This window comes from Colletotrichum godetiae (genome assembly GCF_030913485.1).
Source record: "Colletotrichum godetiae strain CBS 193.32 chromosome Unknown BDP55scaffold_27, whole genome shotgun sequence".
Lineage (NCBI taxonomy): Eukaryota > Fungi > Ascomycota > Sordariomycetes > Glomerellales > Glomerellaceae > Colletotrichum > Colletotrichum godetiae.
The window spans coordinates 83,351-106,525 of NW_026851275.1; the positions used below are offsets into that span (position 1 = coordinate 83,351).

At 50.3% G+C, this 23,175-nt stretch overlaps 8 protein-coding genes across 8 annotated transcripts; 4 read left to right on the forward strand and 4 right to left on the reverse strand.

The window, feature by feature from the left end:
- Window positions 1-42: 42 nt before the first annotated feature.
- BDP55DRAFT_746446 (uncharacterized protein) lies at window positions 43-1,341 on the reverse strand (the record flags this gene model as incomplete). The annotated part of the gene is made up of 3 exons (XM_060580548.1): window positions 43-919; window positions 995-1,122; window positions 1,179-1,341. Coding segments are annotated over 3 exons (1,050 nt in total), but the record flags the coding sequence as incomplete, so codon positions are not given.
- Window positions 1,342-1,664: 323 nt separating this feature from the next.
- BDP55DRAFT_746456 (uncharacterized protein) lies at window positions 1,665-2,897 on the forward strand. Its single transcript, XM_060580549.1, has 2 exons — window positions 1,665-2,388; window positions 2,431-2,897. The coding sequence occupies exons 1-2, from the start codon at window positions 1,689-1,691 to the stop codon at window positions 2,769-2,771; spliced, it is 1,041 nt and encodes a 346-aa protein (XP_060428087.1). The 5' UTR covers window positions 1,665-1,688; the 3' UTR covers window positions 2,772-2,897.
- Window positions 2,898-2,960: 63 nt separating this feature from the next.
- On the reverse strand, window positions 2,961-4,614 carry BDP55DRAFT_667887 (uncharacterized protein). The gene is made up of 3 exons (XM_060575193.1): window positions 4,094-4,614; window positions 3,959-4,022; window positions 2,961-3,904 (listed from the first exon to the last, which is right to left on the reverse strand). Exons 1-3 carry the CDS (start codon window positions 4,381-4,383, stop codon window positions 3,140-3,142), a joined length of 1,119 nt encoding a protein of 372 aa, XP_060428088.1. The 5' UTR covers window positions 4,384-4,614; the 3' UTR covers window positions 2,961-3,139.
- A 3,464-nt stretch (window positions 4,615-8,078) lies between these two features.
- BDP55DRAFT_555158 (cysteine dioxygenase) lies at window positions 8,079-8,820 on the forward strand (the record flags this gene model as incomplete). Its single annotated transcript, XM_060569460.1, has 2 exons — window positions 8,079-8,324; window positions 8,380-8,820. The coding sequence occupies 2 exons, from the start codon at window positions 8,079-8,081 to the stop codon at window positions 8,818-8,820; spliced, it is 687 nt and encodes a 228-aa protein (XP_060428089.1).
- A 388-nt stretch (window positions 8,821-9,208) lies between these two features.
- On the reverse strand, window positions 9,209-10,869 carry BDP55DRAFT_633295 (major facilitator superfamily domain-containing protein; the record flags this gene model as incomplete). Its single annotated transcript, XM_060572533.1, has 5 exons — window positions 9,209-9,629; window positions 9,689-10,084; window positions 10,147-10,271; window positions 10,330-10,607; window positions 10,671-10,869. The coding sequence occupies 5 exons, from the start codon at window positions 10,867-10,869 to the stop codon at window positions 9,209-9,211; spliced, it is 1,419 nt and encodes a 472-aa protein (XP_060428090.1).
- A 2,290-nt stretch (window positions 10,870-13,159) lies between these two features.
- BDP55DRAFT_705040 (uncharacterized protein) lies at window positions 13,160-15,222 on the forward strand (the record flags this gene model as incomplete). Its single annotated transcript, XM_060578022.1, has 3 exons — window positions 13,160-13,666; window positions 13,715-14,008; window positions 15,199-15,222. Exons 1-3 carry the CDS (start codon window positions 13,349-13,351, stop codon window positions 15,220-15,222), a joined length of 636 nt encoding a protein of 211 aa, XP_060428091.1. The 5' UTR covers window positions 13,160-13,348.
- Window positions 15,223-17,226: 2,004 nt separating this feature from the next.
- On the forward strand, window positions 17,227-17,995 carry BDP55DRAFT_554974 (uncharacterized protein; the record flags this gene model as incomplete). The annotated part of the gene is made up of 3 exons (XM_060569440.1): window positions 17,227-17,370; window positions 17,497-17,717; window positions 17,812-17,995. 3 exons carry the CDS (start codon window positions 17,227-17,229, stop codon window positions 17,993-17,995), a joined length of 549 nt encoding a protein of 182 aa, XP_060428092.1.
- Window positions 17,996-19,556: 1,561 nt separating this feature from the next.
- Window positions 19,557-21,835, reverse strand: BDP55DRAFT_188107 (major facilitator superfamily transporter). The gene is made up of 3 exons (XM_060565860.1): window positions 21,456-21,835; window positions 21,019-21,402; window positions 19,557-20,949 (listed from the first exon to the last, which is right to left on the reverse strand). Exons 1-3 carry the CDS (start codon window positions 21,723-21,725, stop codon window positions 19,810-19,812), a joined length of 1,794 nt encoding a protein of 597 aa, XP_060428093.1. The 5' UTR covers window positions 21,726-21,835; the 3' UTR covers window positions 19,557-19,809.
- Window positions 21,836-23,175: the final 1,340 nt, after the last annotated feature.

Below are 23,175 nucleotides of genomic sequence, written 5' to 3' on the forward strand. Positions count from 1 at the left end.
GACCAGTACCCACGCAAGGGCTTGAATACCTGAGAATGTAGTAGCCAGTTTTCACAAATGAAATGTTTTATCGACAGAAGCGAACCACCAATGTATGGGACGTATTGACAATAGCCTCCTCATCACTAGCTTCTGAGCGGCTCTTTGGCTTGTGCCGCGTCTAAGCTGAGCCCGTTTCATCCGTATCCACTTTCCACCTCATCTCTGATCCATATGGTCTGTCGCCAAGCTCAAGCTCATCAATGGTATCGAAATGTCTCCGCTTCGGCTGAGAGTCACCAAACGTCCGTAGAGCGTACCGCATCCTGGCCGGAGGAGTGCCTCTGTTTCCATCGCCGGTGCGACTTGCTGATTCGCCGAGGATCTTAGGCGCGACGTGATTCAAGAAAACACGAAAGGTAGGCAGCGAGCCACAGATAATGATGAGATTTGCTTCCACAATCAACCAAAGTGTGCCCTGGCCTAAAACGAATGTGGTGTTTGAGTTCTTCAAACTCGGGATCAGGATAACCAAGCGTGCTACAGCGGCACCCAACGTGCTAAAGCCCGTGCCAAACCACGCGATCAGTGCCGCCTTATGCTTCCACGACATCTGAAGTCGAAAGATGATGGGTAGAGGCATAACCATGAGCATTACATCAGTCACGCCGCCCATGATAGCTTGGAGCATGTACATGGGAGGGCGGTCGATGCGATTTGTTCCAGTGTAAAGGCGCAGATTCCATGCTGCCGAGATCGGGGAACAAGCGAATTGGACTGTGAACCATACGGCGCTGAACGCAGCAATGATGATGACAGAAGTAGCAATGATGGCGTAGCGGTACCAAACAATTGGCGACAAGCGGTAGTAAAATATGCAAAGCACAAGCTTCGCGAGAACGGTGCCCGGTAGCACAGTCAAAGTCTTAGCATGAATCAGCTAGATCTCAATGTTAAGTCAGTAAAGATGGTATTGGCATTCGCGAATGCAAATGTTGCGAGATCATGTTCGTACCGTGGTCTCCCAAATAGCATCTTCAAGCGAGATTTCCCATGTGTGAACCCCGAGGACACCTTTTATAAGGCAATGAAGAATAAGAAACTGATCGACAGTCGTCAAAAGCCATGCTGTAAGGATCATATCTTGTGCACCTCGTCAGCGGCTGTTACTAACACTAGATCCTGGACAGCCATCTTACAATCATCGCTGTGCCATCGGCCAACAATGACAGTTGCCGTGTACACGCGCTGCAGTAGATACAGGAAAGCAGCGATAAAGTCGATTGCACAAGCGCAGTAGCTTGAATTAGTAGTTGCAGTGTCTCTGAATGGATGAGTGAAGTTGACTTGGTAGTTTTCTGGGGGGTTCCATCAGCACCTCGGTGCCATGGACAGTAGGAAACGACATATTCGAGTCGATGAGTGACGGCTATCCTCGCAATTAGGATGTTGTATTCACCGATATGGGAGGAAGAGTGTTTCGTAAAACATACCAAATTGATTCTGGAACCTTCTTTCGTCGAACGTGAAGCCACGAGATACTATGGATAGAGAAGAGCCCAACATGGCCCTCAAAAGTTTAATGTTGGGGGAGACCTACTTTGGGAGCCTGGAAGTTTAACGAAATTGACTTGGCTCTCGCTGGGTAGTCTTGTTTGACACACGTGCACTGACTTGTTTTGCAAGTTGAGGAAGGTGTCACTATCGACATGAACCTGGTCAACCAAGTTGAGTACTCCTCCGAAACCAAGGTCGCCAGCATTGGAGCCGGGGCACTTTGGCGTGACATCTACTCTGCGCTCGAGCCCTTTGGTACAACGGCACCCAGCGGACGTACTTCGACTGTCGGCGTCACTGGGTTCCTGACCGGCGGTGGCAATAATTTCTTCGGCGCAGACGTCGGACTCGGTTGCGATAACGTTGTCAACTTCGAAGTTGTACTCGCTAGCGGCGAGACCGTCAATGCCAACAGAGAAACCCATTCCGATTTACACCAAGCGCTTAAGGATGGTTCGAGCAACTTCGGGATAGTCACACGTGTCGACATTCAGAGGATTGACGTTGTCAACATCTGGGGTGGACAGGTTGTTTACCCCCTCAACACCACTGAACAACACATTGCTGCCTACGTCAAGTGGGTTGATAACATCCCCAACTACACCAAGGGTTCAGCTGTTGCCTTTTGGGCATACACACCCACTGCTGGCACCGTCGTATCGGCTGCTCTTCATGATACATCTGACTCCGAGTGGGCACCAGCCTATAAGGAATTTCAGACGATCGGACCTCAGATAGCGAATACCTTCCGTCATGATAGTCACCTGAACATGACTGTTGAGCTCGAGGAGCCTATGGGGTACCGCCAGATTTGGATCACTTTGACGGGCAAGAATGATGCCCGCTTCATACGTCGCGCTGTTTAAGCGCAGGCCAAGTTCATCGAGGGTTGAGAAGCCACACAAGACGCCGACTTCTTAAACTACATCACTTTCCAGGCTATGCCAACACTGCTGTTCAAGCACTCAACAGAGCGAGGAGGCAATTTGGTCGGGATGGAGCGCGAGGCTGAAGATGCGATTCTGTTCCAGATGCAGCACATGGTTCGCGCTGACAGTGCTGAGAAAAAGGCCCGAAAGCAACATGTTGCCATGCGCCAGGAACTGAAAGATTTCTACATCTCCGAGGGCGTCAATGTTGAATGGGAGTACTTGGGATATGCCAATGGATCACAGGACCCTCTCAGCACCTACGGCCAAGAGAACATTCAGTTTCTCGAAAAGGTCACTACTTAGTATGACCCCCAGCAAGTATCTCAGAAAAGAGTTCCTGGCGGATTCAAGATCTTGAAGGTTGATCTGGTTTGGCCACTTTGCCTGGAGATGAAGGCTTTTTTCATTGATAGATCTTGGAATGGTATAGTTAATTACAACAATAGGGCTGCGATTATTTTCTTCAATTCGTACTGTAAAACTACTACATAAGTCACCTTACAAAGCGTTCATCGGGCGAGAAATATTTAACAACTAGAAATTAGATTGTTTCACCGGGCAGAGTGCGAACCGGGGATACGAAAGAAGCACTACTTTGACACTATGGATTTGACACATGAACAGTCGGAAGGCTGTGCGTCTCAGATGAAATTCATGCTCGAATGGCCACATTAGACCTCTTTGTACAACCCTCCGATGAGCAGGGACCGATCCTGAGCTCCGAAAGAAGCCTCATACATGTTGTTCTTACGGTCGTACCAATCCATGACATTTGTCAACCGACCTTCTCCATCGATGAACTCAACGTCATCACTAGGTCGCAGGAAGTATGTGACAGAATAGCGATCTACATCAGGCAGCGGAAGCACCCGGTGTACCGCCGACTTCAGTCTATCGCGCGTCAAGAATCGTAGCACGTCAGCCACGTTGACAACGGCGCAACCGGGACGCGGCTCGACATACTGCCACTCTAAGTTTGCTTCCACCTTCTCTTTCTTGAGATTCGCATCGTCGGTGCTCTCATTGTGTCCTCTGTGGTAGCCACTATCGAGACTTTCATCTGAGTCGTGAGACACTGAGGAGGAGGCCGACGACGGTGAGGACGCTTCAGGAGGTGAAAGAACTTGCAACCCCCACTGAGGCGCGAAGACAAGCGTTAGTGTGCCATAGTCGGTGTGGACGTTGTGTCCGGCATAACCTCCTGTCGGATCCATAGGGATGTAGTGCAAGAACGCAAGCGCGCTCTTAGACGGACAGTCGCTACGATGGAAGTGGTTGAGGCTCTGTGCCCCCTTTAGGCCCAAAGCGTTGGAGATGCGGTCAAGAAGCACTCGCGTGATGTAGTGACACTGGCTCTGGAATGAGGTGAACGCCTGGAGATTACTCTCGACCACTGGGGGTAAACCCCACCGCCCGGCCAACTCAAAGCTACCGGTCTGGATACTTGTTAAAATCGTCATTCTCCGTGGATGCTAGTCTTTATCACTCACCTTGAGAACTTCCCAGCCATCACGACCCCCATGCGTTCCAGCCTGGGATCCAATTGGCTTGTATCTGAATGTGACAGGTTGAATTAGCTTCACGAAGGACTAAGGGCTCAAACGAAAAGGACAACTATCACATACCCATGGGATGCCATGCTGATGGCAAGCTCTTTGCGCTTTGCGGCGGCTGGCTGGTCAAACCAGTCTTTCATGACAATGTTCAACTTGTCAAGATTCTCTAGCATTGTGGCCGAATACTGGTCCGAAATGTCCAAGTAAAAAAATCCAACATTCTCGCAGGCAGAGATGATCTTGTCAATGGTCGCCGGATCGCGGTCTAACACTTTGGAGAAAACCACCGTATCTAGGTTTGCCGTCGGTGCGTAGGGTGCAGCAGCACCATCCCTCTTTTTCGAACCAGCCACAGTCATCTTGGGGAAAGAAGAGAAACTGGATGTGATATTGTAAATGTACTAGTGTTGATGGCGATGTGAGAGAGTTAATTGGAAGTTTCGAGGTAGGAGAGCTTCTTGGATCGGTCATATAACCAACACTCAGTCGTAAGATGTAACTTTCAAATATTAGGAGACACTTGCCTTTTCGCAGGTCTCCTGAGTTAACTTCGATACAATGGGTAGCTACGCCCGCTTACGCGTCAGATCAATGCCTTGCTGATCCTATAACCGCCACAGAGACCCATCACATTTATTCATCCTCGACTCTATCTCGTCTGACCTGAAATCAGGCTATGACATTGTTTACTCACTTCCGAATCGATACATTCAATGACATTAAATCCATCTTCAACCCGTAGATCCCCTCTGGATCATGTCGTACGAGACTTCCGCCCTTCCTTTCCGTGGTTACTTCTATGTATCTCTCTACCTTTACGAATTCCTTGTCTCGGACTACAAGTACTATTGGAATGCGCCTCACGGTCACGTCCGCTGACTGCCTAAAATGCGGGACTTTTGTCAGAATTCCCTCGCTTTGTGATCCTTTCTTGAAGCATAAGGTGTTGAAATCTTCGTGTGATGAACATCGTACATGTTCCACTAAGCGCAGGGTTCCATCCGAGGCTGAAAATCGAAACAAGACGCCCGCGAGAGCTCAGCGAGGGGCCCTGCAGGGGCTATGTCTCACACTGGCTGTGATTTCATTCATGCGGGAGCGTTGGGATTGTATCTTCCAGTACCAACGCGGCTGTCGCACAGGAAACGTAGTTACCCTTCGAAAGGCCGCCGGTAATCGGTGCCCGATAGCCGTGTGAATACCTACTTCATAGGACGAGGACAAACATACCGTAGAAACTCGAGCAACTCGAACTTGCGCTAGCCCGTGCCAGCCCTGCTAGCGCTCTGGCAGAATCGTAATACTGCCTAAAGTGGTTAAATGCGGCCGCCACCTATTTTTGGCGTAGGTTAACATTTCGATCGATCTGACCAATGAGAGCTCGCCGTCGAGGCCGGACCCACAATTGATATAATTCAATAATTATTTTGGCTTTCTCGTCGGTTTTGAGCTTTTCTCGTCGAATTGGCAAAAAGGGCAAAAGTGTCAATTGGAAGCAGTCGTACGTAAGCAACCGAGCCCCTGACTGTCCCCTGGCCCACTGCCTCCAACGGGCCCCTATTCATACGGCGGTTGGACTGTCGGGTCGACGATCTGCCCATTGATGCCATCACGGACTTCCTCTGCTGTGAAAATGTACTCTAACCCGTCGTTCAGAACAGCGAAGTCTGGAATCTCCTCTTGCAGCGTCTCCTGCTCAATGTGGGCTTCTACGTCGAAGAGCTCCCACCCAGTGTAATCGATGGCCTCGGCGGGCACGTCTTTGATCCGGATCTCGTCGACCTGGCTGCCATCGGGCCGAATAGATATTCCGCACTGCAGGAAGGCCTGGCTGACCATTGAGCCCTTCTCGTGGGCCAATTTAGCGGCTGCCGTCTCGACTGTTTTGGTGACCATTATTCTCTTCATACCCGTCTCCCACTTGAGCTCCTCCTGCTTATTCAGCGCTTTTTCTTCCTCGTCGAGTACGTAAGCGTCGGTTGCTTCTGAAAGCCACTGCTTGAAGGGCTTATTGACTGCGGTATCGAGAGGTTGGAGGAGGGAAGTGGTCCCTGGCGGTATGAGGCAGGGTGTGATGTGGTGCTGACGTAATAGCGCAAGGATGGAATCTGTCTTATGGAAGGAAGCGACATCCATTACCAATAGGTACTCGTCTCCCTTAGTCAGCGCTACCAATTCCTCTTCAATCCATCTTTTGAACAAGTACTCATTGTTGTAGGCAGTCTTGTTGAACTCAACTGTCACTCCTTCTGCGTATAATAGGCCCTCTTTTTTCCATAATTGACCCCCTTCCTCTGCGGGCTTGCCGTGGAATATTATTTTCGGTTTAATTCGTTGTATGCCGTCGGCGAAGATGTAGAGTATTAATGTGGCCTGCCGCTTGCCCCAACCGCTGCGGTCGCTCTTGCCAGCCACGGTTTTGGCCCCGACGTCGTCGTATGTGTAACCGTCTAGGTATTCGAAAGGAACTGGGGTCTCGTCGAGGTTGAGAATTCGCGAGTTAGGAAATCGACGGGCTGGACTTCCGAGTAAATCTCCGACGTTAGACCGCTTCACCTTAGCCAGGGCCATTTGATTAACTCGTCGGATAAAGGAAAGAAAGCTGTTGACAACTTTGAAGTACTCAGTGGGTAACTTCGTTGCCTGTTTGGTAAGTCGACGTCGGGTAATTCTCATACGATTCTGGAAGCCACGAAACCAACCGGGGGAAAAAATAAAAAGATGTTTGCTGTTCGGGTTCTGCTGGGCGAAAATCCGCTTAGCGGTCCTTTTGAACCAACTGGTACTAACGAGCTTTCCCTCACTTCGTCGCTGGCGGAAGGCGCCGTATAGCGCTGTCTCGAGCTCTGGCCACTGAGGGTGGTAGGCGTAGTTGGAGGACCGATTGACGATTGACTCGCGGTTCTGATACCAGGAGATAACCGTGCTTCGAGGGACTTTGAACCAATCTGCGGCTTCCTGGTATGTGGGACGTCTGTATATCCCTGGGAGCTCGGTCTCGCCCTGGCGCAGCCTCGGGGGGCAAATCGACTCTTCGTCGAGCTTCCTCACGCGGTGATGCTCTAAAAACATCAGGACGTTGACTTTGGTATCGTGGGTATAGTGGTGCTGGCGGCGCTTGATTGGGCCACTTCGCGGTGTATATTTCCGGTCTTTGATGGGGGTAGGAGCAGGCCCGCGGCGCTTAGCTGCTGGAGGTGTAATTGGCACTTTTGCCGTATTCGAATCCTTCTCGGCAAGGGCCCGTCGTGAGGGCATCGTGGGCACGTCGACGAGGCCCGTGGTGGAGGTGTAATTGGAGGTATAATTGACAGTATAATTGGTGGTCAAATCGGTGATGTAATCGGTGGAAGTGGGCAGTTGGGTAGGAGTAAAAAATGGAAAATAATCACTTACCGCCTTCCGTATACGGTTTAGTCGATTATATAATCGGATAAAACTGATCCCTCGAAAGGGCTTAGTGTGGGCCGCTAGCAGGGCTGGCACGGGCTAGCGCAAGTTCGAGTTGCTCGAGTTTCTACGGTATGACTAGAAGAGGAAAGTGCATATACAAAGTTTGGGAGGGCGTTCGCCGCTAAGACAGAAACGCGGCGCAACGGGAATGTAAGCGTTGCATTGCAGGGAGAGGGTGGCCCGGTGAGGATGTGGGGGGAAGGATCGGAATGGAGTCATAGCCGTGTCTCGGCGCAATCACTTTCACGCTACTGATCACCTCGGCTTCCCTGCTCAAATCAAGTCTGAGAACGACCTGAAGTGATAACCAAAATATCGTCGAGATAATCACAGAGTTGCCACCGCACTATGCATGTCAGCCCCCGACTGAAAACATGCCCGATTTAAACAGCTCGACTAGGCAGAATCCAGATGAATCGATAGGAAATGGAAATTCAATGACTTTCCGATACGGTTTTACGTGATAGTACTGGGACTTACGTGGAAGTAGGGCCTATAGACTAGGGTTTGAGGTTGAAAAGGACGTGTTATCATGGCCGCTTTCCAAGTCATTCCTCGCATCGGGTTCAGCTTGAGTCAAGACGATTTCAAGCTTCTCACAATGCCGCACTTCGAAGACACAACTAGCCTGAAAGGTCTTAGCAAGTTCGATGATCTTGTGACAGCCTTGAAGGACTCTCTCGGTTCTTCAGGTTTGACCTGTGATGACATCGACCTTGACTTCTTGATGGACCTCATGAAGACCTATACCAGCGACGAGAAAGAATGGAAAGCCTTTGCACTAGCCAATCCTAGCATGGCATATACTCGAAACCTTGTAGACGAGGGCAACGGCAAGAGTAACTTGGTAAGTCCTGTGTCAATCAAACACGTTCATCAGTCTCTAAACGACGTGAATACAGTTGGTCCTCGTCTGGACGCCCGGCAAGGGAAGCCCCATCCATAGTCACAGTAACGCACACTGTTTGATGAAAATCCTCAAAGGCAGCCTAACAGAGACACGTTACGACTTTCCCCAAGAATCGAACCGAGAAAACATTTCAATCCCCCTAGGCGACAGGAATGCAACCATGGATGTGGCTTTGGAGTCAGTTTACACAGAGAACGATGTGGCCTATATGAGTGATGACCAGGGTGTGCACAAGATGTGGAACAACAGTGACGACTTTGCCGTTTCGCTTCATCTCTACACGCCTCCCAATATTGTCAGGAACGGTTGCTATGTCTTCGATGCCGACACTGGGAAGGGAACTCTTGTGAAAAATTGCGAGTACTATTCTGTTCGAGGACATCGATGGGACGGGCTGTTAAGAGAGACAGAAGTTGTGTCATCTCTACTTTGAAATTCAAATTCTGAGACGTACTCGCTCGAGAGCGTATACTAGTTTTCTTGCCAACGAAACCTTGTTCGCGTGCAAGACCTTCCAATAGCAAAATTTTATCCTCAAGAACTACATGTACGAACCAAATGTTCAATAAGCGATCATCTGTTTTTCCAGGTCTCACGTGTAAAACAGTTATCAGGGGCTTCACCAAAGTAATCTAGATGGTTTCGCTTCATCGATTTGGTGATGCAACAGCGCTCAGCCTACATGTTCAAAGTACGCGTGTAGTGAACAGAATTGCACCTCATTGGCACCATTTGCGAAGGTATATCTAGAGTACCGCTCTCCTATTTCTCCAGTCGAATCCAATCTGCGCAATCTAACTTTGAGAAGACAATGGCAGATCTCAAGTTGTCTTCCGTTTCTTTAGAAATCCGAAGGCTCCTAGGGTAGCCGCTGTCATCGTAGTTCCCAACAGAATGATCAATGGGCGCCACTTTCCAGCACCGTACCCAGGCTGTACTCCAATGTGCTCGCTGTTTTGGAGAACAGCTGCGGCGATATAGCCTGACGCTACGCCTATGACACCCCTAGTGAATAGAAGGATGCCGGAGACGAAGAGTTCCTCGGCAGGCCGCTCGGGATCGTCGACTGCAATGGCCGCCATATGGCTTCTTAGAACCATGAAGCTGAAGGCAAATGCTCCAAACAATATCGAAGTAATCACCATATTCCAGTAGTATCTACCCAATCCCCATATAACAAAGACCGCAAAGCTGCTGACGAGGGTGCTTAGCAGCATGGGTATCAAAGGTCCAATCGCATCTCTGTTGTATACGTCTGTTAGCAAAGAGTCATTCGTAGACCTCGGGGGCGGTTTACTCACGTCAAGGCTCCAAGAGAGATTTGGCCGATGATTCCAAACAGCGACAAGAATGTGACCAGCAATGCACCTTTCTCCGGTGAGACACCGAGATCCGTAGCGTAACTGGGCAAGTAGTTCGCCGGTAGATTGTTTGCCAGACTCTGAAGCGTCATCGAAAGAACAAAGAGCCAGAACACCGGCTTTCTGAAAACTCTGGTGGTAGACGATCGTTGCCGAGCTGCAGCCTCCATCTCCGCTTTGCTTGTACGACGAGGGCGGACGCATACAATGCCAAGCGATATGATAACTGCTGTAAACACAGCCCATCCAATTAACGTTGTACGAGGTCCGAAGCGCTTCAACAGAACGGAAAAGATTGGAGAGAGACCAGCAGCCGCGATGTTAGGGGCCCCGAAACTGGCACCATGAGTTAGCTCGTTGCCTCATTCGCCACCAGGACGAGGTTCCGGGCATCATACAAGATGCCGTTGGCAAGACCACGTCGATTGAGAAACCACTCATCCACGAAGCTTAGGCAAGGTGCGAAGAGGAGGCCACTTGAGAACCCATACATGAGCCCTTGTGTCATGATAACCTGCACTGCCTATGACAAACTGTTAACATTCTCAAGTAAAGATGACGATCGTTCGTGAGCTGCTTACAGAAGTAGAGAAGGCAGCACCGATTGAGGATGCTACCACTAGAAGCATACCGCTCCACATCATGTAGAGTCTATAGTGAGGGTAGGCAGTGATGATCTTGAGCAGAAACGGCGGCAAGGTTTGTAATAGGCCCTTGTAGAACTTAGTTTGGCGGTGCGAGTGCACGGTCAGGGTACTCACCACCACTAACAGGCCGGTAGAAGCGACCAATTGATTCCCTTCCAAGGGAGGAGTCTTGAAATAGTATTCTCGAAACACGCCCTGAGTAGCCCCGAAGCCTACAACCATGATTGTCAATTCTAGTGCTGGCTTGCGACAGGGAAAACCTCAGCTTGACTCACCCCAAGTTGCCATTGCAATGACGGAGACAGCAGTGAGACTGGTCCAAGCGGCCCTACCACTGTCTCGAGGGGGCAGATTTTCATCACCATCATGCTGCTCTCCGCTTGCAGAGGGGGAACTAGGCACCAACACCGGCCCCGTACTCACCGACTTCTCATTTGACCGTTGCTGCTGCCGTTCTGGCCAACTCGAGGCCATTGTGGTGTAGAATCTGAAAGGTATGTGGGAAAGGGAAGAGGAATAGCATAGACGCAAGCATGGAAACTGTCTCCCTCGATTGCTGTAAGTGCTAGTTTGTTCGAAAACTGAGTGCTCCGGTGTGAAAGAGGGTATGTATGAGGTGTCGGGATTGAACGCCAACGACGTTTGTGCTTACACGTATACGTAAGTAAGCTTGGCTGATAGGCTTCCTGACTTGGCAAACGTAGACGAAAGATAAATCCAACATGCCATGGATCTTGTAATGCTTAGCCGAAGAGACAAAGTCTACCGCTAAGCCCGGCGCGAACCGAGACGTTGACCCATCGCACGCCTCCCGGGCGACGACTAGACAAGAACGGATGGGAAAGTATTCACAAGTACTGCTCACACCGGGACTCGGTGCGGACTCTCGCAAGCGCGGCTCTCGGTCGCGAGCCGTTATTCACGAAATTTGAGCGACGAGAACCTTTTGGATCATAATCCTTGTCGTTTGTGCACGATTTACGATTAGGTCGGCGTCTATTCGTTGGCAAAAGTGCCAAGTAAGATCTTCTTTGAGGCCCCTGCATCCCGTTGTGCCTCATCTGCTCTCCCGTTGCTCCGACGCGGCATGCCTTATCATGAATGACTTAGCAAGGATTCAGAGTACCGGCTGAAGCCGTCCGCCTCAATCATCACAAGGAATCAGAGCGCCTGTCAGCCTTCAGAAATGCAGTAAGATTGGAGCGTTTTTAAACAGCCAAAAGTCTAAGAGCATTTGAGATTGTGAAATGTGATGCTGGGGGGAGTCGTCAGCCCCAACCGGAAGCTTTCGCAGCCAATCATTCAACCTAGTCGTCTCGGCCCGAGCACTATCATGCACCTAGCACATGAAGTGTCCGGGTGGATATGCAGCTCGACTAATTACTTTGATCCTTCAAACTCGTCGATGGGTTGTCAACCTTGCACCCACTGGCGATCGCGCTGTGATTTCAACATTCGACGCTTAGGTACTGGGTAGAGACACGGGGTACGTGGGGGGTTGAGTGGTGACCCGTGTCTAGTCGCTCGTCGATAATTAAACTAGTAGAGGTGACTTGAGACCTTCTCGATGCAGCCCCCTACTCTTAGGCAGCGGCCATGGTCGATACGAATGTACGAAGAGGGAAGGACGGTACGCGAGGAGGCTCACTTCGGACGAAAGACACATTGCTTAATGAGGATATAGTTGGGTAATGACGGCTTAAGCGCCAACATCCAGGTGAGGTCAAAAGCACGCCTCAAAGCCTTAGCGCCAGAGAAATCCGAAGCCTACTTGTCCATGTGACGTTACGGAACGGGGATGTGCTGACAATGTTACTAAAGTGGTTCAATTTTGCCAGCGTAAGTCAAGTTGGTTCCTCATGCTGGCGATCCACGCGTGCTAATCACATATGCCATTTCTCGTCCTGCAGATATGTATTGATGAGTCGGCGAGTCTTTCGTCCATTTCTGCTCAAAGTGGAATCCAGAAATCTTTGTCTTCGATCCAATGTCCCATTACTTGTTCTTTGGTCTTAGTCTGTCACTGCGAAATATTCGGGAATACCTGAAGACTCAGTCATCACAAATACTGGCAACACGATTGGTTTCAAACGTACCTATGTGTAAATTTCTCCACGATTAGCAAACCCTGCTCATAATTAGTACTGGATTCGAGATGGATGTTGCTAAAGATTGGTCACCCGTCATATGACATCCTATTGCACGAAACACATCCGTTCTACCGAGTAGTAAATCTGGGCCTAGCTATCCACTCAAGGAGCGCTTTGAAGAAGATCGTTCTCAACCTCGAAAGCTAAAATGGCTTCTCTTGAATGGAGGGCACGACCAAGACAGGAATTGGGGAGTGTGTTGTCATCAGCTTCCCTTCGGATGTAGCCTTCAAATTTGCGAAACCGATCTACACTATAGCGATCCTCGTCCTTAAATAGCTGTTATTGGGCTCCAGTACAATTCGACTAGTTAATGAGCTGTCCTCTAATTTAATGTGATGTTAGCAAAAGGTGGCCTTCTTAGACTTTGTCATTATGTGATAAAAGACTGATGAGGCGGACGATCTATCACCCCGCACTGATGCGACAAGGCTGTCCCATCTGTAGGCCATGTCATGGCTCTGGAGCCGAAGGTGATGCTAGATAATATCCCTATTGGTTCGTGGCTTCGCCTAGCTGTAGGCTGAAATTGTGGTTCACTTGGGCCAATGATTCCCGACCAAGGCAAACCCCCGCCCATGAAGTCAGATTTGAACTCTAGAAGTCTGGTTTTAAGGACTTTCTTTCTCCTTACCAATTAGCATGTCAAATATAATCAACCTCTGGCCTTAGCCAAGACTCGCTCAATGGTTAGCATGTAACTCATAGACATAACAACACTTAAACTTCATGAACGTTCAAAGGGAACAAGATACGCCATCCTCTCTCATACATGGGATCGAGAGGAAGCGTCGCATAGATACATGAGCAACCTCGCCGTTGCTTCCACGAAGAAAGGATTTGCCAAGATTGCCAAGAGGTGCGAAATTGCCAAGGCATCTGGCATGGATTGGGCCTGGGTCGATACATGTTGCATCAACAAGAGCAGCAGTGCCGAATTAACCGAATCAATCAATTCCATGTGGCGGTGGTATCAAGAGGCCGAGATTTGCTACCCCCATCTCTCCGATTTCGTAATGCTACTAGCGGTCAACGGTCGATTATCAGAAGAGGGGGCTCCTGGCGTGGACTTCGAGGACTGCCGCTGGTTTACTCGGGGATGGACCTTACAGGAGCTTCTCGTAACCAAGTAAGGTAGTCTTCCTCGACAAGTACTGGGCAGTCACTAGACAGTCTACGGCACAGAGGAGTCTTTGCGCAAGCAGATATCCGAGATTACACGTATGAGTTCCCATGTCCTCGAAGATTGTAGCCGCTTGGATCGCATACCAATCGCCAGCAGAATGTCTTGGGCCGCGGAAAGACATACCGCTCAAGAGGAGGACCGCGCATGCAGCTTGTTCGGCATCTTTGACGTGAAAATACCTCTAATCTACGGCGAGGAATCCAAGGCATTCTATCATCTTCAAGTAGCAATATTACAAGATTTCACTGATCTCTCCATGTTTGCTTGGAATAGTGAAGTGGAGAAACTTGATGACATCTTCGGACAACGGCATCGGGGTCTGCTTGCTAGCTCGCCTTCCAACTTTTGGGACTGTATTGATATTCCTCCTGGATCGGAGCTGGGAGATGACCCCGCGACATTCAAATGACGAACAAGGGAGTCGGGCTGGGCATTAATGGCTTGAAACTCTACGATGAGCGTGAATCGCCACTATGGAGGGTCCTCGTGCCAGGCCCGGATCAGACTCAACTCCACGGTAGCCACTCTGGAACTCGAGGAGGTTGATCCACGCACATGATAGATCTGCGGCACAAACTCAGTTACCCACATCTTGGATGTCGCCGTGCTTATCTGCAAGTCTTTCGAACATCCTATTACTTTGCAAGGCGCGCGCGAAGGGTCCTACCTACAAGTTACCTGGATCCGGCACATTGTCACGAATGATTCGAGGATCACATTCCCAGAACGCTTTCTATACTACAGTCCGGCACAATTCTGTTCTATTTGGAGCATCACTTCACATTACTATACGAAACCTTGCAGTCACAACTCTGGGCACTCGAAATCATCGGTACTTCGCCACCGCGGGTGTGGAACCGAATACATCAGTCAACCCTCGTCACTGGCCAACTCACATCTACCAGAGTCGGTACTTTCTGGATCATATCACCGAATAAAGACTTGGATGGCCTGAAACCGGATCAATTCGCATCATAAGATACTTGGGAATATCCGCATTCAAACGTCGCAATGGGACTTGTGCAGCAGGGGCATTGGAAAGAGCTGCAACCGTGGGTGAACATTCCCAACTACTGAAAGTTCGGCTACAAAAATGTCACCGCGATATCAGCATCATTAGTCGACGCCATGAGAAAGCTGTTCGACACGGACTTTCGCCTGCAGAAGGATAACAAAGTTACGCCCTCCGGCTGCGACACCTTCCAGTCCTCGGCGGGTCCCATGACACTTACACCCATGTCGATAAGAGCAATTAATCAACCGAGTCTCACTTCGCAGAAGGCAGAGGAGGCATTCGTCTTCGCGGAAAGCTCAGCGCGGTCTGTGCAGGTCAAGGCGAAGACAAAATCGTATTTTGACCCGGACGGGATGATTGAGCACGAAGTCGCCATCTCCATTACACCGCCTGCTTCATCTCCTGGAAGCCTTCGGCATTTTGGATACTACCCATTGGTTGCGTGAATCAAGACTACCTATGTGGGACTCAACTAAGAGCCTGACTGAAACGGAAGTGCGTATCAATTGGAGATTGCCGGAATAGGGGCAAATTGATTCCCGAAGACAAGAACTGAACACTACCCTACCTCCAGACAGCGGGGGAACTCTCTGCTTATGAATCCACCTTGAGTAGTCAGAACTCCTGAAATCCTTAGTTCACGGGGATTGTTGGCTCTAGTTTACCCTATTAAGGGTGCCCTGATATGCTGTTGAGTCTGTGGTCCGGATCGAACTGTTTAGTGTAGGTAGCTCGCGGACAAAGCTGTGGAGCTCATGCGAAACCTTTATATTCATTGTCTTGTGTCAAGACTGTGGGGAGACTGCGAGATGTAGCTTCTTTGGGCCTTTTGTAGACTTTTCGTTCCCATGTAGACCCCTTCCCGCCGCCGCGTGGTGTCCAAGACGACTTACGGAAGCACAAATGACTTGCCTGAGTTGGTACCAGGATTCGTACCTTCCACTGCTCCAGAAATACAACAAACGAGTTTGTTGCATCAAAAGTACTTAATTTCTAATCCAAGATTTCATGGGGTCAGGTCTCAAAAGTATTGTGTAGTTTGCACCAGATATTGAAACGAGTGTGAGTCTGATGTGGGGGTCGGAGTCATATCTTACAGGAGTGGGGTGTTCATGAGATCTAGCTTTCTTTCAATTTGTCAAATGCTACTCGAGGAACAGTTTTAGAAGCATAGTTGAGAAGGCGGGATAACTCATGCGACTCCATTAAGTCCATTCAACTCCACGAATCCATAATCCTGTTGCGCCATTCTTGCACCTTCCGTTTCTTCACGAACCGAAGCTTAAAAGGGCATCAGGTCGCCGAAAGGCTTTTAAAGTTTCTCTATCGCTTCCCCGCGATAGAGAAACCGAAGAGTCTCGAACCAGTTCGCGGCGTGGCGCAATACATTATTTGTGAGTCTGTGGCTGCCGTTAGTGCCGATTAACCGGAGAATCCGGGCTTGCTAATCACCAATCAAACCCCCTCCAGTTACAGAATAAGTGCGCTCTAGCACCAAATCTTAATTTTCCGGGAAATCCATTTTCATGTGAGGTAAGCCGTAAGGTAAGCTGATGCTTTGGAGAATGATGAGCAATTGTGGAGCAGGGGGGTTCAGGGCTGTCAAGGTTGGTCAAGGTTGTGAAGGTTGGTTGTCAGGGATGGGACAGAATCGATTCGGCTGGTCTAGCAAACATCTGCGTGCGCAAGATCAACAGCCTCAAGGCTCAACCGGCACGAGACAGTGACATAGCAGCGCCCCAACAACCAACGGACACTTTTACGGACGTCTTATTCGCCATTTATCTCAAATCCTCATTAATTACCAGATTCCCGGGGCAAACAATCCAATCTTCAGATGGCAGATCGTCACCAACCATGTCTAGGTCCTTCCTTGGCAGCGAGACTTTTTTTTGGCTAGCCCGGTGCCACCAGAACCTTAAACGTTTAATTGAACCAGGGTCTACAAAGCCACTGTAAACCGAGACCGACATTTTGGGTTTTTTGGCGGCGTGCGGGTTGGCGCTCCGCTATCAAAAATGCTAATCAAGCTTGCTGGTAGGTTGAGAACAAGGGTGTTCAACAGGCCCACTTCCATGGGAAACCGAGACCGACGGGCTGATTTGCACTGCCATTTTCCCTCGAGATAGTAACATGACGTTCCAGCTTCACAGCCATACTAACTGACGCTGGGCGTTTTCGCTGCTGTGCTGGCTTTGTCAACCACTTGCGGATGATGCGGTTCATCATTACACTGGCCAAGGGAAGGCCGTACGCGTATAGAGTGAACCTACGTGGTTGGGGATAATTCATATAGAAACCTGTGTGCCTCCATGATTATCTCTGCGTCTTGGAAACCACCGCATCGCAGGATACAATTATTCTCAACACCGAAAATCCTCAATTATTCGACCTTCTCCTCCCCGTCGACGAGTACACGATCACATATCACCCGCTAATTACCACCCATTACCAAAGCAAACATGGAGAGAATCGCCAATATGCCCCTGTTCGACAACCGGCACATGATGAAGGTCCACATTGTGCAAATCATTGTGATTCACATCGTCATGGGACTTTCGGGCGCAAGAATATTCCTCAAGGGCGGCCCAGTTACTCGCACGAACACCATGTCGTTGGGTATAGTAAGTACAGCCTTTCCCCATTACCCTCCTCCAGCAGTCTAGTTTCTTGGGACGATTCAATTCTGGCGCAGTTTGTCCGACAATAGGAGTCAAGGAATGGAGTGGTCTAACACCATAATCAAACAGTCCGTGAAATCAATGGTCTTCATCATCTACCAAATCGCAACGCAGCACTGGGCCCGAGGCCGGGGCTGGGCTTCCCTGAAAGCCAACGCCATCCTCAACGGCCTCGAGCCAGTCTTTTGGGGCGCCGTCGTCTTCATGTCCATCCAGGGTAACATTCAGCGTTGCATTGGAACTAGCTGCATTCTCAGCTGGGTGATTGTAGGATGCGGTATCTTCCTCAAGTAAGTTTACACGTTCCCACCAGAATCAAAGCCGAGATACGATTTGTCCGCCTTCAACTTGGAAACATGAGCTGACTGTACTTCCGTACCATAGCCTCCTGGCCGCATACACCGCCGTTGTTTCCTTCACCGACTTCCGATACTTCCGCCGCACCAGCACGACCCGTGGTGTCTCTGTCGACCGCAAGGCGCCGATGCACACCGAGGAGATCACTTCGACTGGCTCGGTTGAAGACCAGGAAATGGGACAGCCGAGAAGAAAGGTCGAGAGGATGTAGAGACGGAAGCATCGACGTCATACTCCAGGTGAACACTTCTTTGAGGAAATGTTCCTATACCAATACGATAATGAAGAATGTAATCGGCCTAAAGTATGGAGGATGGGAACTTAAGTCGATGAGGGGTTTGTCATGTTAGATTCCAGTCTCTTCGGGCCTTCGGAGGCGGGCAGAACGTTACGGGAAGCAGTGGGAGGAAACGAAGGAGGAGTGAAAATAATGATGAATCGTTTTGTGGTGCGATACTTTGGAAAGGAGAGGAATTTCAAGACGAGTTAAAGAGATATACCTACTTTAGTAATGATAGACAAGCACACTTCAGTCTAAACCGTCCCTCGAATAATTCGCAAGTCGACAACTAAGTTAAAGGTAATTATTGAGAACACGGACGGAAATTCACTCCTTCTGCTGCGATTATCCTCATCCCATTATTTCATTGAAGTCTTCAATGATGAGCCATCTACGTTTTGAACGACCTCAAATCCGAAAGCAGTCATCAGAGAAGACTCCCAGAACGATCACGATACCACCCTCTCCTGACCATTTGACAAACACAAAATCGTCTACAAAGCAGCAACTTTCTCAACGAAACCTGTTTCCTGAGTTCTTTATCCCTCGATGAAATGACATACAAAGACGAAAATCAACAATGCGTCCATCCAAATCCGCAAAAGCCACCAAACGCTCCCTGACAGCCCCCACCCGAAGATCAGACGGCGGACGCCCCAAACTCTCCGCCCGCCATCCGCATCCGCCGCGCTCTCCCCGGCCCTCGAAGACTCCAGACGATCAAACCAACAAGCTAACCCAATCGCAACACACCAATATCCCCAAGTATCAGATGAGTCCAACCTCAGCCCCCATCCGAACATCAGACGGAGCATCCTCCAGCCTGAAAACGCAATTTCAACCCGACCTGTCACCATTCCAGAAACACAGACTGAGGTAATGCCAGATCTGTTCGAAAGAAGCACAACGACACCACGTAAATATCTGGATACACACAAATTCGCAACATCGGCATAACCATAATCCTATAATCAAAACCCGAAGCCTCCCCTGCTTTATCAAAACTCTTTCGAGGCTACAGGGCAGCTCATGCTGTGCGTTTCCACCACGAGCCAAGCCAAATCCACATCACCTCGCACAAATCCCCACCCTGAAACTTAGAGACCCTCCACCCGCGCATTACGCCTCCGGCCCTGATCTCCCCCGACCGGGACTATGCTGCATCTTCCTGCTTCAAATACAAGACAGGGAAAAAGAAAATCACAACACCCTTCTCCTCTTTGTAACCTTGTCGAACTAGAAGGTGAAAGCACCGCGAAGCAAACATGCAAGTATTCAAGTGCGGCATCAGCAGACTGGAAAGAAGCAAAAATGAACGAGGTGCTTCCATTACTCGTGTCCTCCCCTCCGCCAAGTTGATTCGGAAGACTATATAGTTTCACCGTGGGTGCTTGAAAAAGCTTGCCAGTTGCCCCTTTCTCCCACTCTCTCTTTCCTTTTTGACACCTTCACTCTTATCCTGCCTTGTCTCTGATCAATCCCTCCTGCTGCCCCGGCTCCTCTGCAGCACTGCTTGCCGTCGAATATGGTGGTATCTCAAACAAAAGAAAGTAGTGGAACAGATAGTTCCTGTCCCCGCATGTATTGAGACCAGCCCCCAACCTTCGAATCAGTCCGACTCAGTCCGACTCAGCCCGACTGAGCCAGACACCATCATATGTGCCACCCACCCCCTTCATTTGTCTTGGACTCATCATCGAATCATTCCCAGTCATTATTCGAAACGTCTCACAACCACGCGGCCCTCAATCCATATCAAAGAAGCTCCCAGTCCTCTTCAACATGCTCAAATCAACCAGGCCCATGACGTGTCCGTCCATCCTCCTCACTTGCCCGTCATACAACCACCACGTACAACAAACCGCCATCGCGACCAAGATCTGGGCGACCCCGAGCCCGATAACGGTCGACTTTAACCCGGCCCACATGACAATCGCATTAGGAATCGTCATGACAAAGACACCAGCGAACAAGTTCCTCCAACACGTCACGCCGGCATCCATATCGGCCACGTTCCGCAGGCACACGTTCATGTTAGACGAGGTGAACTGCGTCGAGCGCCAGATGATGGGGCGGATCGCGGTGTCAATGACCGTGACACCTGCAGCCAGGAAGCCTAGCAGGAAGGACAGGAGAGGGAAGGAGAGGTGTGCGCCTACGCCATCCAACTTGAAGACGCTGGCAGGGTCCTCGTCAGCTACTTCAGACATGACGGCGTGCGTCTTGAGTCCAAATGCGAGGATGCCAGTAGCCGCGAGGACAGTTCCACCGGCCAAGGTACAAAAGGTCTGGTAGGGGGAGTAACCGACATTGCGTTTCTGGTAAACGGAAAGGCCAGTAGCGGTAATTATCGCGAAAATAAAGGGTGCCGCCATAAGAGAACCGATACTGTTCTCTCGGAGCATCCACGGCATGGGGAAGAAGAGGAGCGACAGAGATTCCGTCAAGCTCCACAGCGCACAGTACGGAATGAAGGTGATGACGAAGAGCAGAAGGGTCGTGGGCGCGACAAAAGCTCGCGGGGCTTGGAGAATCGTGCGCACATCCGTCATGCCGGAGAAGGACAGGGGCTTCATGGTACGCAGGTAAGCCTTGACTTCCTCGACAGATGGCTTTCCGAGTGGTTTCGGGGCCTTTGACATCCACGACACCCCGGACGCAGGGGTTTGGGCGATGCTCCCACTAGACCATCTATCGTAAGTCGTTTCAGGAGCACCAAAGAGGATCAGCGGTATGGCGATGATCTGAAAGGCGTTGATAATGTCGAACTGGATGGTAAAGCGGCCCGCGTTAAACGAGGCCAGGCCACCGAACAAGGGGGCTCCCCAGGTCGTTGAAATTGAAAGGACGTGGTAAGTCGTGATGCGAGCGCTGCGCTCATGTTCCTAGATGGATGTCAGTGAGTGGCTATTCCAACCGCATTCTGCGAATGGAACATCATTGCGCTGACTTACAAAGTAAGTGTCTTGTATTGAAGCGAGAACAAGTGTATCAAAGGCACCCCAACCGAGGCCCTGGAAGACGCGCGCTCCCATGCACTGCCCAAAGCTGTCGCCTGAGCGCATGTTCCAAATCGCGCCAATGAAGATCAACACCATCGAGACCAAGTAAACCGGCCTCTTTCCCCATATCTTTGACACTGACAGACTAAAGAGACCTGTGAAGGCAGATAGGACGAGCGGTACGGCCGTCAAGGATGCCACTGCTGTATAAGAGACATTAAACCTGACGGCGAGAACGCTATTGACGCTCATGTATGCCGTCTTCATCCCTCCGATCAGGCCTACGGTCATTAGTAGAGCGATGAAATTGAGTTCCTTCTTCCATTGCGGCCAATTCTGCGACAGGCTCGTTAGTCTCCGCCCACTGTAAAATGCTGGACCGAACATACCAACGGATCATCTGGGTCATCATTCGGCTGAGGACTCAGTTCTGTTTGCGAGTGTCTTCCAGTCCCGTATTTGATCTTGCGTTGACTCATTGTCGTCGAAAAGGACAGCCGCTTCGTCGAACTCGTCATCGGTCGTGCGGGCTCGTCTTTTGGGGGCGGCGGCGGCGGCCTCGCGAACGACATTCTCCTCGGTGCCTTCTCCGGTGCAGCATGGCTCTCCTTTGGCCGCACTGGATCAATCTCGCCCTTTTCCATATCCCTCTCCATCATTCCCGATTACCGATTTCTCTAGTAGGTATCTGTTGTCGCACAAAAGGAGCCCAGCTCCGGTAGAACTAAAAACTGAACCAGCAGTAAGGATAGAAGAGAAAGGCAAAGGTTGTGACCAGTCAGTGAAGTATGGATGAAGAAGTTACAAACCAAAGGGAGGGTCTAGAAGAGGATATGGTTAATTAGATTAGATATCAGACGATCGGATCATCCACGCAAACTAAGCTGATACAAATCCCCATTGTGTGATGAAAGATGGAAAACTACAGTCGACATGCGGCTGTGAGCCTGTGACGGAGGAAAAGAACTGTCCAGTGTCAACAGGGACTCGGCTTCTTGACCGGCTGCAAGCGACCTGATGCAACATCACGGGCCCTAAGCATGACAGGCCCCCGACATGTATCCGTATGGATACCAGGCGTCGTGAAGGCGGCGGTGGCCAGGAGTTCGGCCTTGTCTTCCGCGCCATCATTGGATAAGACATGGTTGCAGGGATACCAAGCCCTGTCAGAACGACCCCGTCCGATGCGTGCTTGGACCATCGCCGGCCTGGGCAGACGACGCGCTGAAACCTTCCTGATGCTAGATTTGTCTCTTGGGTATTTTCGCTGGGCCTGGCTGTATTGTTTCGCTCACCACGTATCATAGTGGCTGGAAATATGGTCGACTCTTGCTTGGAAGTTGGAGCACAAAAAGGATGGCTCGGCCTCTGGAATTCGACGTCGGCCTGCACCGCCGTGGCGCATGGTGTGGCCAATGTTGATGCAAGGTTAATTGGAATCAAAGCCAGTGGATCGTGGGTTGCAGGAGCTGACAGACCTATGACACCAGATGACGGCCAGCATTGTTCGGCTCTTTTCCTTGTCCCCCATGCATTTTGACTTTTTGACAGATAGTCAATAATTGATTGACGCGCGTTCAGTTAAATGCATCTTCGGGGTGAAAGTTGCGTTCGTGTAATAGCGGCTAACCCGGCCGAGCTTCAATTGAAAAGTGCACTCTGCTTGAATTGATGTCAATGGTGTCGTTGCGAATGATTCATTTGTGATTGCCACAGCCTGTTGTCATGTCAAGTGGCTCTTGCCTGCCGGACTCGGGGCCTTTCACCTAGGCTGGCCAATCCCTCGAGGCCACGGTGTGTGGCATCGCCGTATTCGAGGCTCTACCATCTAGAACAGAACGTACGGAGTACTAATAACTGAGCGATTGTCTAGTTGTTTCTTTGGGGCCGGTCTCGGTAAATTGGCCCGCTCGCCATGGGTCGGGGGGCACCCCTTCGTTGCAAGCCGTTTCGCAAACCATCAAAGAACCAGGATCCTTGTCAGAGTGCGCAGAGTCATACCCGCGGCCCTTGTGCCCTTGCTGCTGGCGTGAGCGTTGAAATGGCCTCGGGTAGGGCGCGTTTGTTCGTCTCAGTAGACCCGGGAATGGACCTCGATTTGCGAGCAAA